Source organism: Galleria mellonella, unplaced genomic scaffold (assembly GCF_026898425.1).
Source record: "Galleria mellonella isolate WM207_F2 unplaced genomic scaffold, CSIRO_AGI_GalMel_v1 utg213, whole genome shotgun sequence".
NCBI classification, from domain to species: domain Eukaryota; kingdom Metazoa; phylum Arthropoda; class Insecta; order Lepidoptera; family Pyralidae; genus Galleria; species Galleria mellonella.
The window spans coordinates 730,875-745,750 of record NW_026442039.1 but is presented as its reverse complement, the minus strand read 5'-3'; the positions used below and the strand labels follow the sequence as shown (position 1 = coordinate 745,750).

Below are 14,876 nucleotides of genomic sequence, written 5' to 3'. Positions count from 1 at the left end.
GTGGTATGTGTATGTTTATATTAAGGTCTAGTGAAGAAACTCCGGCTCCTGAACTGTTAGCAGTTTTGGAGCCATTGGTGTATATGCATAATTCATGTACTCCAGATTCGTTCTTTTCCTCTTCTTTTATTTGTATTTGATATTTTTTTGTTGAATATATATTAATAGGAGGTACCATGAGTATAACAGTGGACTCTGTAATATCCATGGTGTCGTTCATGTCTATAGACGCCGGTTATCACTTTCCATCAGGTGGGTCGTTAGTTTATTTGCTATTCTAAGTATTATAAAAAAAAGGAAGATTATTTTGTGCATAATAAAGTAAAACTCGTCAACATAATTAAATAGAAATTATTTTATTCATAAAACAAGACAACAAAATAATAACTTTATAAATGTATAATAAAAATTAAAATTATAAGTACCTACTTTCTAAACTTAGAATTACATTTGGTTAATAACCAATTACTAATATTATGCATACAGTATAATTACATATCATACCATTTAACATAATACTCATATCTAGAACGACATTAAAATACTATTAGAATACTTTTTGTAAGTATGCATTGTATTAAGTGCATTGTCCGAAAGTACATAGCCAAAGAATTTCTCGTTCTATGTTTGTAATATAAATCTTATTTTATTTTCAAAATTTGCAATACTTTGTCTTCATTATCGTCGGTAATTTTGCTACGACAGGTTTGTTCATTTTAGGACAAACAGTAATGCTGTAAAAAAATTAAGAAATTCATTCATAAGAAATTCTATAATAATTTTTATAAAAAATTGCTACATAAAATGAAATGCAGTGACATTAGGTTTATAGGCAGTTTAAAAATTTTCATGATTAGTTGAACCATTATGATACCAAGAGTTAGACATTTTCACATAATCATCATCATCATTTCAGCTATTATCCGTACACTGCTGGACATAAGCCTCCCCCATAGACTGCCGTAAAGAACGGTCCCGAGCCACCTGCATCTACATAATATTAATAAAATTTATTCAAAACATCATTTTGGTCACAAGTAATTTAAAAATCGATTGCGATCAATTATTAAAAAAAACATTTATTCGTCATCATTGTTATATTGATAAATCAATCGTTATTAAAATTGATATTATTGATATAAATCGATTTATCAATAGCAACTACTGCAACATTATAAACAATTATAGATATTGTAACGATAGTATTATTTTGAATTCACTACAAATAAAATCGATAATAGCCAAAACCGCAATCAATTATTATAATCAATTAAATCGTGTAAACCTTTATTTTTTTTTATGCAACGTAGAATGACAAACATCCTGATGGAAAGAGGCAACCGTCACCTATAGACACGAGCAGTAAGTACTATGGTCATAATAGATTATACTGTTTCGCCCATGATACCCCCATGCGTTGCCATTCCTGAGGACTCAGGTGTTATTCCTCTGTACCCTGTAAATTCACCGCCTACCTATCCTACCCTTCAAACCGAAACATAGCCATGCAAACTGCTTCATGGTAGAAACACGAATGGGACAAAGGTGCCCAAGCAAACGACTTTTGTACAAAGTCTTGACATATATTGACATTATCAAAAAACCAATGGATTTTTAGACTGAATAAGCCGGATGAACACTTTTTGAAATATTGTGATTACACACACATGTAAATTGAGATAACATTATCAATAGTTTAATACTCACTCTGTATTGTATTCTATGGAAGAAAGCTTCAAGTACTCTATATAAATACTGGGTGACTTCAGCAACCTCCATGTCATGGGATTGAATAGGTTAGTTTCATACTTCCACTCAACAATGACAGAGAGTGGTGGGTGCCCTGTATCTTTTACCGCAACCATACGGGTTTCTATATCCCCCGGCTTATAATATTTCCTATAAAAACAAAATCATTATTATAAAACTTAAATACTTTGTAATACATATTCACAAAGTGGGCATCTCTTATATAGTTCTTTTCTGTCGTTTTCTATTGTTATTTTTTTTCTGTCTTACTTCCCACATATATGTGGTGGTATAAATAGTGGACACCAGTATTCTGGTGTCCACTATTTATTTTCCTATCTTCACATCAAATCTCACAAACATTAAAAATATTAAGGCAATATTTAAAAAAAAGAAATTACTACATTTAATAACAAATAAATACATATTAAAATTACCAATTGGTTATGCCATGATCCTACAGATATACGTTCATTTTAACGTAATATAAAGTTTATTATCTAAATTCTAGAAAAAAAAATTGTTATATGTAACTTTACAATAACCTAATTATAAGAAACTTTTGATAAATAATGATTAACAGTAACATAATACGTCATTAAAATAATAATCAATTTTGTGAAAAACAAGTATCTTAAAAACATCATTGTTATAGATAACATTTAAACAATATGCGCATGAATCTCGTTCATCACTTAGAAGATATTAGTGTATATGTTGCTACAACAATAACAAGCTGACGCAATTTAATTGGATTTAAATTGAAATCGATGTAATTTAATAGGAAGAGAAATCAAATGAGGAAATTGGGGTGTCATTATTTAGTATATATTTAATTTAATAAATACTCTGACTCTGTGACTAATATCTTACGTCGAATTAGACATTTTGATGATTAACTATCTGTCTTTAACTTGCTATTAGTAATTTAAGTTGCTATTAGTAATTAGGTACTAATAGTAACTAAAGTCAGTTTTAGTGGAACAAATCAAAAATTATAGATACATACTGTTCATCATCTAAAAATATGTGATCACTTTTGTTGTTATTTCTATCGATGAGTGTTATTGATAATTTTCCTGATTCAGGCCCATGGGTGTTGCTCTCATTCGAGTTTGACACTTTTAAGGTGACTTTATAGTGGACTCCTGTAAAGTATAAACAATATTTATAAATACAGAGATTGTATTTAGTACTTTCAGTTAGACCAGACTTAGAATTTTTGTTCACAGATAATCCTCAAATTACAAATTCCCCATTTTACTGAGATTTTGCTACTGACTCGTGTACCCAATTTAGATTATGAAACTAGTAAAATAAAACTAGTACCACAACAATAATTTACCAAGAGAGTCAGGTATAAATCACTAGTTTTGTAATTCATACATCAGTTTTACGATATCAAAATAGATTCGTACTCAAACGCTTTTCTAATTAATCTTGTATCATGTAGACTCTATACTATAGCGTGTTCAGGGTTATTTGAGTGCATCGTGAATAAGAAGAGTTTGCTAACTATAGAACTGGCTGCCCATAATGTTCTTTTCTATAAGCGACCATTTTCCATAACATGGACTATCATCTTGTTTGACACTTTTAGTTATTGTATATAAAAAGTATAGGCATACTTACTGCAAAATGGTTTTGTGCCTCCAGTCATTAAATACAATGCTATATTAGAATTAGAGTTGGCGAGACCGCCGGCTTGTAATCGTTTGTACACGTTGTACGAGTGATATCCCATTGGTATACAGTAATGCTTATTATCACAGCTAGTGCAATTTCCATCAAGGAAAGACTGAAAATGATTAAGTACAAGTTTATATTTGACCAATTCGTGACTTTTTTCTATGAAAGATCTAGTGATTGACTGAACCTAGATCTCATTTTATAGGAAGTGAAAATGAAGAGGACAAAGATAAAACTCATGGGTTCATAAACTGACTCCATGTAAATAGTAAGAGTCAGTTACACAAACGAATCAGTTTACAAAACATTTTTACTATAGTTCCGTGACTATAAAAGTAGATTTATAATAAAAAGTAGAAAATATCATTAAAATCAGTAACACACACAAAAAAGCGATTTGAGATCTTTCTTATTATTTAAAGTAGAAAAATATTAACTACAATACAATAACATAATACGTTACTCACTTCGTAAGAATCGCATTGTATACCCAAAAATGGGCAAGATGGCGAGATGCTCTCCGTGAAATACGCGTGGCTTCTCTCGTGGTTGCAAGAGACGTACCCAACTACGTTACGGTACATATCGTCACCGTCACTCTGTTGCGATTTGCCAGATTTGCAGTTAGGCTGTGTAGAACCGCCGTTAGGGTAGAAGTCCACGTGTCCGATTGGCTCACTAATACCAAAACCTTTAAAATACAAACAAAATTATTTTTAATAGTGCTTAGAATAGAAAATAGGAATTTTATCAACTTACTATGTTTGTCGTTTCTAATGTCATTGAACTAAATTTCTAATGTAAGCAGTATATACATTTATTTTAATATTTATTATATAAGTAGGTAGGTATTATATTTATTTATATAGTGTATATATTTATGTAATATTTTATTATATATTTTAATATTTTATTTAACTGTATATTTGTTTATGTATTAATAGTTGTAGCACTTCAGCTGCCCGCTAACGACATACTTTCTCACTGTATTGGGTTGACTGGAAGAGATCTCTGTCAGAGATTAGTCCACCCTTGCCCACAACATTTATAAATGTAACTTACAAGTGCAATAATGAATATATTTACGGGCTCTGCGAGCTACAGCCTGCAGTACGAAGCGAAACGCTAAAACGCTGTTAATCCTGAGGTAGATGTCCGGATGAAGTCGAACAACAAATATAGTGAGTTAATAAAATTCCCATTATAGATATGCATATGATATGTGATTTATAATGTGATTAAATCTCTCATTTCCATGAAAAAATACATGAATTCGGTGCATGAGTAAATGGAGTGACGTTGCGATCATATATTGCTATTTTGTAATTCAAACGTGCTTTACCTTGCAGTTTTGTTTTTGGGAGGCTAAGTGAGGAAGGCTAGCTACGTTAAATTGATCATCATCATCTTTTCAGCCATTCGTTTGTCTACAGCTGAACATAGTCCTACCCTCTAGGGGTAGGCTACATACAAAATTTGATTATACTGTACCTAATTTTATTTAATTAAAAATATATAAAAAATTTAAAGTAGCATGCTAATAATTATACAAACCTGAGAGATATAGGGGCATCGCGTTGCTATGTATAATATCCACGTATTTTGCATCCGATCTATCCAAGCGTACCAACGTAACGGTTTTGCTAAAGTAAGGTGCCGCGGGGTCTAACCCTGTAATTCTTCCTAATTTTAAGTTGAATTTCTGAAAAACAAGATAATTATTAATGTTTTATCTGTGCTTCATTGTATAACTATTACTTTAATGAAAATGGCTACATATCATAGTTTGTTCACTTGGTTATGCTTTCAAATACAGTTTGCTCAATCACTTTTATCATATAGACATTTAAGTAACGAGCTGTTATGTTTAACCTAATAGATTATTATTTACCTTTTGCAAAGCATGACCACAATAACCGCCGAGATGAGCACCCAATGAATGTCCGATATAATGGAAATTGTCCAAACTCGACAAACCAAGAATCTCCTGTAACGGAAATGCACAAATAATTAGAATAAATTAGCAAATAGGTACGTATAGAATATTATATTAACAAGGTGTTGCATACTTTACGTTGTGAGAATTTCGCTTGATATATTATATTGTTTAAAGACTTTAAATTGGACGTTGATAAATTAGTCTAGTTGGTCATCACGGCAAATCTTTTTTTTTATACCACAACGGTGGCAAACAGGCACATAGTCCGTGGATGGTAAACTGTTACTATTACTACTCTTAGATTATAGATAATGCATCGAGCCTCAAAAACGTGTCAACTTTTTGTCAGCTAATTGTCAAATTAGCTAACTAGTTTTTTTTTTTTTATTTATGTTCTATATACTTACGCACACAATGTATCTTGACGTAACTATATTTAATTATTTAATAAATAAAATGGGTTTTTGCCAAATTAATATAGAATTAATAAAGAAATCACTCATAACTATTTATCACGCAAAATTGTATGAAAAGATTGATCCGCTTTTTTCGAAGCATTTCTATGGCGACTATTTATATCATTTAAGCTACTAATATATGTAATGGATTTTAGCACATTTATTTCACTCGCAAAATATAAAATGGTATCAGCTAAGTACAAAATATTATTATTAGTACTAATGTATTAGTATGCATACTTACATAAATATTATGAATAAGATGCGCCGTCATGACCCCAACTAATCTGATATTGGCTACCGCTTGCCCATAGGGTGGCTGAGCACCTCCTCGCCAATCCAATACTATCACAGTCGCGGCATCGTTGCCTTCCAAGTTGAGAAGAGCATTCGCCATATTTTCAATCTATAACATAATTTTTAAACATAATAGTTACTTGTACATATAATGCCGTGTAGTCTCGGTATAGAATTCCCGTGGGTGTCGTAAAAATCGACTAAGGGAGAGAGAGGAATGGGCAGCAGCGTCCTTCTTAAAACTGTCAAGCGTGGCAACTACTGGCAACACCCCCAAGGCTTATGTTCAGCAGTGGACAGTTAAGAGGTGGTATGATGATGATGATGATGATGATGTCCACATAATATAGCTCCATTTTGAATAAAAGTTAAATTAACGTACTAATGATTAACGCTAATAATAAACTATAATTATAAAGTAACGCTCTTGGTTTGAGTATGGATTTATATTATAATACTAATATAATAAATGTGGATATGAGTTTATGTTCGATCATTGTTTTATTAGATACATCTAAACGGCTCAACCAATCGTAAGTGTTATGCTAATTAACGATCCTATTGCTAGAAATATGGAGTATATTGCTTAGGTTAATTTCCACGTGGTGCGCCCTGAAAGCTATCGTGGGTAATTCTTAATGAATTCCTCACCATAGATCAACTGATATGAATTCATCTTCATCTATCATCACTCACTAATACTGAGCCAGCATAAACCAATAGCGTATGCAAGATTACCATTAGATTTCCATTCATTAAAAAGATAAAACGAATGATAATTTTTTTATTAATACTAAAGTTACTAATAGTACTTATAACGATAGTAATTAAATAAGCAAACAAAACCCACCCAGAGTTTATGACCACCTTCTATAAATCCATGCGATATAATATAAAACGGCCCACTGGGGTCAATATTAGCATTCTGTATTCTGTCCACATCATCAGCAAGCAACAGCACCGGAATCTTTCGATTTCTTCTTGTAAATACAAAATATCTGAAAGAAATCGATTTTAAATTTTATGACAAACGTGTATTATACTGCACCATAGTGTACCTAATGCACTTATACCAAATGCACCTAATTAAACAAATAATGAATTATTAGCGAAAATTAAATTTATTTACTCAGTAAACCACAAGAATAGACTAAATATTTATTATTATGGTAATAACCAATCGTAATTTCGTAATGATTATAATATCATAAATATCAATAATCCATTAATTGCGCAGAAACTGACGACCCACCTATGGACTAACGACTAAGGACCTAATTATAGTGTGACTACCATAGTATCCTTCGTGTAGATTAAGTAAGTATTCATGTGTACAGAAAGAATCTTCAGGACTTAGTAGATCCTAACAACAGTAACTGTTTAACCATCAGACGGGCTGTATGCTTATTTATCACCTTCGTGGTATAAAAAAAGACAGATACTAGTTTCCATCTAACAATAAAAACATCATTCGAGACCTGATGCTTCGACAAGAATATAATACTTTTAAGTGAAACTCTGCGAAATGTGTGTATATCAATAATTTTTGCACATACATTCAGGTTGTGGTCATAAATAAAGTACACGTAAAAAACTCTAGTAAAATATTCAAAGGTCATCGCACCCAACTGATGTAATAATATCAATTCTCTATTAAGATAACGCTATAGTTGCAACAAAAGAAAATGTGTTTATCATAGTTGAGACAGGCACGTCACTATGCTAAGGGACGTAAATATTTGTTTTATCACTGTACGATTGATTTATGTCATGGACGAGCCCTCCAGTGTTATCGTATTGACGTAATATTATCGCTACTGTTTCATGCGAAGCGGATCTTAAATTTCACTTCACTCAAAAACAGGGCTTGACAGACGGCAGTCGGGCAATGTTCAGAGCGAAAAAACTAGCTCATCGTATAATATAGGCATTATAAAGGCCGGCAAATATTTTAGTCCCATGTGGGTAAATAACTAGTTTGGAACTTCATAAATGTAACCTTGGAACAACAGTTTTTGATGACTCGCCTATATGTTATATGGAATTTGCAACATACTTTTAAGTCTTATTTGTGGAGTTAATACACGAATTTTGTTGTGAGATAGTGAACTCTTTTTACATAATCTATTTACACAGCAGTATCAATATTTATAAAATAATAGTTGATAATTAATTAAATCATAAATATTTACGTGGAACTTTTTATGGCGCAATCGTAACATACGTCACTGATAAATTAAATTGTAAAAAATACAGGGACAATTAAAAACAGGGGAAAAAAACAAAATAATTTGTTTCACTAATAATTGGATAATTTTGAAATTTTAATTTGTTTAAAATAACATATTTACTTTCCGTAACTACTGATTGCTACAATCTTTATCCTTTAATATTATAAATGTGAAAGTGAATTTGTGTATTTATTGATTGTTTGTTACCTTTTGTCGCTTTAATTATTATCAATGTATAAATATTGCCTATTTACCTTGTTTAGATAACATATCAAATGCGTGTGTACCCGTGACAGGGGGCAATAAAGACCTTGCTACAAAGACCTATTGGCCCGTACTCTATATATAAATTTTATATTAATTAAGAATTGTATTACTTTTGTTATTAAGATACTTCTGAAATACTACAAGAAGTTTCAATCGTGACAAAACTAATATGAAAGTTGTTGCAATAAAATATGAAAGCTGTTGATTGCAAAAAAAGAATTATCGAATCGATTCAAAATTGGCGACAATATCACATACGTAATATATACATACATTTCCTCTATTCAAAAATACACCGCCTACGTATTTACGGTTTATCCAATGGTTGACTGATAAAGAACACCGTCCGGTGTTAAGTCCGCCAAATGTACATACAATTTTACTGTACATTGAAGTTTAAATAAATAAATATATAGGAGGGAAAAGAATTGTTAGTAATGGGGTCTACAAGCCATTATTAGCAATATACCCTGTCAGGTGGACTTCCACTCCGTTTCTGAGAACCGTTATGGATGATTCTTATTATATTTGTCACGATGGGCGAATTGACCTGCTTTCATCCTTACTTGTTATCTTTCATTGTTGGCCCGTGAGCGTATATTGATTGCGCATTACCATTTTATTATTACCCATTAAAAATAATATACATATGTACAAAAAAAAAACAAACGAGAACCTTTTAAAAATCGTTTTAGTAGCATACCGTAACACAAATTAAATTTTAACTAGTATTACTATTCAACTATTTTTATCTAACTATACAAATAGCAATGTTTTTTTTTTATTATATAATACTTAAATTATTGTTTGCTCTAAAATTAAAGAAAAGAGTCTAATGTACAAGTCTTAGCGAAAAAAGCAATTAACGGTCAGGTTTTTATTTTTTTTAAAAAAAAAAGGAATGCGGACAAAACTCGTCTATTTAAAACCACATGAAAAGTATCTACTCAAGATAGCTTCGTCTCTGCAATATATGTTTTTTTTACAACACAAGGGGCAAACGAGCATTCGGCTCACCTGATGGTAAGTGACTACCGCCGCCAATGGTCACCCACAACACCAACGGGATTGCAGGTGTAATTGTAGTTTAAGTTATTACAGTTTCAAAGATTTGTATCTAAATATGATTAGCTAAATTGTAATAATTAATGCGTTAAGGTATAAAATACACAAATAATAAAATATATTTAAAAAAATCAATGCAGACTCACCGGACGCCCATATTTTCGGGGGTTGCGGGGAAATAGTTGTCCGGCCGATTCTCTGTCCAAGGGTATGCTTTTGAGAAGCACCCGTAATTACCATAACATCGTTCCAGCTCGGCATCCTCTGAATAATTCAAATATTATAAATTAAACTATATACGAATAGACAGAGCTTATATTACACCTACAATAGTAAGGAACTGTGTAAAATATATCGCAAATATTCGCGACACCTATAAAATATTATAGGTTTCCAACTTATGAAGAATTGAATAATTTTCAACCTATATTAAAATACTAATAATTACTAGTAATAATTTGTAATAATTATTAAAAATTACAAGCATTTAACATTAGTGTCGAATTCCCACGATATCGCGTTCGTGAATCCGTCGCCAGCCAAAATAATAGTGAAAAAATAATAAAAAAAAAGTTTCAAAGTTTAAAGTAGATATTAGTTACATAATATTTATGTAGTTATATTAATATATTTAAACGCAGGCAAATACCCTTTGTTTAATAAAAAATAAAGAAAATATAAATTATTAGACCAACCTGAATCTACTTAAAAAAAATACACAAAATTGGCAAACATTATGTTACATATACATAAAAAAAATACAGTCGAATTGATAGCTTCGAAAACTACCACAGTACAGAGAACATTAGTTTTTTTTTTTTTATAGATTACTTCAATTTAGAAAAAAATCAACTTATGGGATAAAATATCTTTAAATAATCATCAAAATCTATTGATAAATAGGCGAAGATATATGTAATATCTCTTCACGCAAAAAATACATTCAAATTACCTAATTCAACCTACTTTTTAAATGTCGTTTAAAAAATTACATAAAATAAATATATATAGAAAAAGGTAAAATTAAAAAAATACTTGCCGCTAAATGTACTCGGAAACCTGGTTACATCCGTTGCATTCTGTTTATCCATCAATATCATAATCGTCTGAAGCATTAACGTTGCACTTGTATTGTTAAACATTCTAAATAATTATTACTACGCATTCAACTACAATTCGTATAAACCTTAGTGGTCGAAAGCGAAAATTAGGTTCGATACGTTTCTGCGTACGTTATCAATTATTCCAGCACAGTGAAATATGATCAGTGAGAAACTAGTACATACATACAATAAATACTTCTCTTCTAATTACACATCTGACAGTTTCATATATAATGAAATGATTTGACGTATCAAGTTCTTTATATAGACGCTAAGGCTAATGAATGCATCATACACAACTTCTATAGTCAAATTACCTAACAAGTCCTCGGTGTCCAGCTCGCAGACGTTCCGGGATATGTCGATAACAGGGGTTACAGCGTTATCTTGGTGGTTATTTGTTAAAACGATTGACGCACGAACCGTCTGGGCGATTATTGATATGTACGAGTTGGTACCTTGTGTTGTAGGTAATCACGTGTCAATTATGATTAGGTAGGAAATAATTAATACAGGGTTCTGTAATGAAACGAGTAACCCTTCTAGTTCAACCATGTGTATTCATCCTATTCGTATGTTACAAATAAGATTTAATTCAGGAATAAATCGCATCAACATCTATACATGCTAAGATTGTGGCTACGGCCATTTATCTAAACGTCACATATAATTATTTTTATTTGTTACGGTCTAAGATTTCGTTGTATATACGTCACAATATACGATAACTGTGAACGAGCTATGGCTATCAGTTTATTGTTCTAACTCGTCATTTTATAAATTACCCTTTGTATATGTTTATTTTTTCCCAATAGGGGGAGGCCTATGTTCAACAGTGGACAGTTAACGGCGGATATAATAATGATGACGTTTATTTAAATCTACTGCTACAAGTTATTATAATTAAATTTTTACTATTATCTTATTCCTTCTTATTATGGGTTTGTTATTTATTAATATTTGTTTTGTTAAATTAATGCACCGCCATTTACTCTCCGTTTACCGTAACGGTTGACTGGTAAAGAATGCCATCAGGCATTAAGTCCGCCCTGTAGACATATCTTAACGTGTGTAAAAATAATAAATAAATATTTTTATACAATAATTGATTTAAACAATTTGATTCCTTACAATAAGCCTTTTGAAATAAGAAAAATGTTAATTTCTCATTATTAAATCAAATTTCTTTTCCCAAAATCTGTAAGTACTTAGGTACAGCCAATTTATACTTTCTGAGAAAAATAACTCAAATAATAGTTTCAAGTAATAGACGGAACATTCAATGCAATTGTATGATTTACTCACGGTACCATATTATTTGTGATAATATGCACATATATATAAATACCAGATAAGTCAAAACAGAAAACATAATAATACAAAACACGACAGAGTTGCCAAAAAGACGAACTTTTAAGTTCCTCTTTTTGTCTAAAAAAAGCCTGTGTTACTCGAGATGTACATCATCTTGATTCTAGATTTTAATCAGGACTCTAATGACATCTCGTATATTTTGATATGTTCAGGCATATAGAAGTTATGATGGAGTAAAAAAACACACACATGTTACACGGCAATCGAATGGTGTAATATAATTGTATTATAACTGAATTAACAATTTTACGGTTCACTTTTCGTAGTTTCTTCAGGGTAACGTGCACGTGACACTTCTGGTGTTGTAGGCGTCCATAGGTTACAGTGAACGTTTACTATCAGACGGTCTGGATGATTGTTTGCCACTTATAGTGTAAAAATTTACAATTTTAAAATTTTAGAAACACATCTTAGTCGCAATTTGCCCTAAATTAAATTTATCTACTCGATTAAAAAAATTTAAATTTTGTAACCTTAACTGTTTGTATAAAAGTATTAAAATTGTATCGCCGTAGGGTAACAAATGTTACCAAGTATCTCGATTATTATTCTTTGCTATATTAGCGGTTTTTTTTTTTATTATTTTTCTTTTATACAACTTAGAATGGCAAACAAGCTGACGGCCCACCTGATGGAAAGTGGTAACCGTCGTCTATAGACATAAGCAGTACCATGGACATAATAGAGTATACTGTTTCGCTCATAATACCGCCCATGCGTTGCCATTCCTGAGGACTCAGATGTTATTCCTCTGTACCCTGTAAATTCACGCCATATCCCACAATTCAAACCGAAAAACAGCCATGCAAACACAACTGCATCACGGTAGAAACACGAATGGGACAGACGTACCCAAGCAATCGACTTTTGTACAAAATCTCCCTCTGGTGAAAGAAATTTAAAGTAAGTAGGTATATAAACATAGATTAACAAAATATTCTTATAAGTAAGAAATACATAAGAAAACAATTAAAAAGAATATAATTAATCCTATTAATATAATGAATACTTGTATATATAAGTTGTCTGAGATACAAGTTTTATAATCTAGTTCAGACACAGATGTTTAAACTGATCCAAATGTACAAATTAATTCGTACCTACTTTGTTTGTTACAATCATGGTTATGCAATAAAGTTATTATTATTATTAATAAGAAAATTTGTAACGATGAATAGATGAATGGATGGATGTTTGTTACTCTTTCACGCAAAACTTTGAATATGAATGAAATGCATAAAGGATTTCGTTGAAATCTGATATACGGATAAGTTTTATCATAACTTAGCATATATGATAAACTGGAATAAGAATATAACTAATATAAAGGCATATCTGAACAGTCTAACAATGCGAATGAAATTCTCGTAATTCCCCTTATTCATAAATATGTCAAACCTCTCATAAATGTATTTTAGCTATTGAAATGTTTTGTCTCTTTATTTACACTAAATTCCCAATTAGAAAGTGACAAATCAGTAATAGCTAAAGTAGGTTTGTAGATTTTAATTTTTATAGAATATCGGGTTTCGTGTGTAAATAACAGTACTCATATAGTGTACCCTAAAGCAAATAATTTACTATATACAATATATAGTAAACCGATTTAATTAGGCTTCAGTGAGTATTATTAGCACTATATTATATGAACTGTTTCTGAGAATGATTTAAAAAAAAAATACTATAAAAAACATTTATACATAGACACAAGATATTAAACAAGTAAATAAAGTAAACAACTTGTGAACTTTTGAACTGCATTGATAATACGAATTGTATTAAGGACATAAATAGTGAATCAATAATATTAATAATAATTATGTTAGTGTGAATATACTAGAATATTTTAGATCATTTAAAAATAAAAATATCGTTTATTAATAGATAATCTTAAATACTAAGTATTCCAAAATATTGTCAAGAACAAAAACAAATTATAAAGTATAATTTTAAAAGCTTTTATGTACATGTTAAAAAGTCTGAATTATCCTTCAACTGTCTATATGAATATTTATAAATTATATATAGTTTTCATATGCTTTAAATTGTAATGAAATGCGTACAACTATTTATTTGTGATTGAGTAACAAACATCTAAAGGTAATCACATTTCTAATATTATTGTCAAGGAGTAATATAATTAATTAATATAACAACACTGACATAGAAAAATTCAAACTATTAAATTTCATATTATGAGAAAAATTATCAACACATTTTATGATCTCATTGCAAACACATACTATGGTAATAATATATAATTATGCACATATACAAAATACATATATGTGTATCTTATGTACACTCTTAAAAGAAACATAAAGTGGACATCATAATCGTCGTGTCTCGTGCCTTCTTAATTGGGGTCAAATAGAAGAGCTGTATATTACAGTTCATTAAAGAGTTTTATTTTAATTAATGTCTATAAATCTATTTTTAAACTAATTCTATATCCCAATCACTATTAAAGTTTCATATTTAATTTTTAGACCTTGTCATTAACACTTGTTACATCGTATTTATAACGTTGTTTGAGAATAATATGTGGAGCTCTTTTAAAATTACAAATTTAGTTTGAATATAGAAAATACGAGTATTAATAGTTTGGCAAACAACATAATTAAATCAGGATTAGAGCTAAACCTAAGATACAATCTATCTATGCCCAATGCAAATAACAAGATTTGAAGGATGATGATGATTG

The 14,876-nt window shown here is 30.5% G+C and overlaps 1 protein-coding gene across 1 annotated transcript; it reads right to left on the bottom strand.

Annotated features, from left to right (window-relative positions):
* Positions 1–337: 337 nt before the first annotated feature.
* On the bottom strand, positions 338–11,093 carry LOC113511950 (pancreatic lipase-related protein 2-like). Its single transcript, XM_026895681.3, has 11 exons — positions 10,735–11,093; positions 9,842–9,959; positions 6,983–7,130; positions 6,080–6,241; positions 5,330–5,425; positions 4,993–5,140; positions 3,906–4,129; positions 3,382–3,547; positions 2,759–2,897; positions 1,708–1,899; positions 338–734 (listed from the first exon to the last, which is right to left on the bottom strand). Exons 1-11 carry the CDS (start codon positions 10,835–10,837, stop codon positions 653–655), a joined length of 1,578 nt encoding a protein of 525 aa, XP_026751482.1. The 5' UTR covers positions 10,838–11,093; the 3' UTR covers positions 338–652.
* Between the last annotated feature and the right edge of the window lie 3,783 nt (positions 11,094–14,876).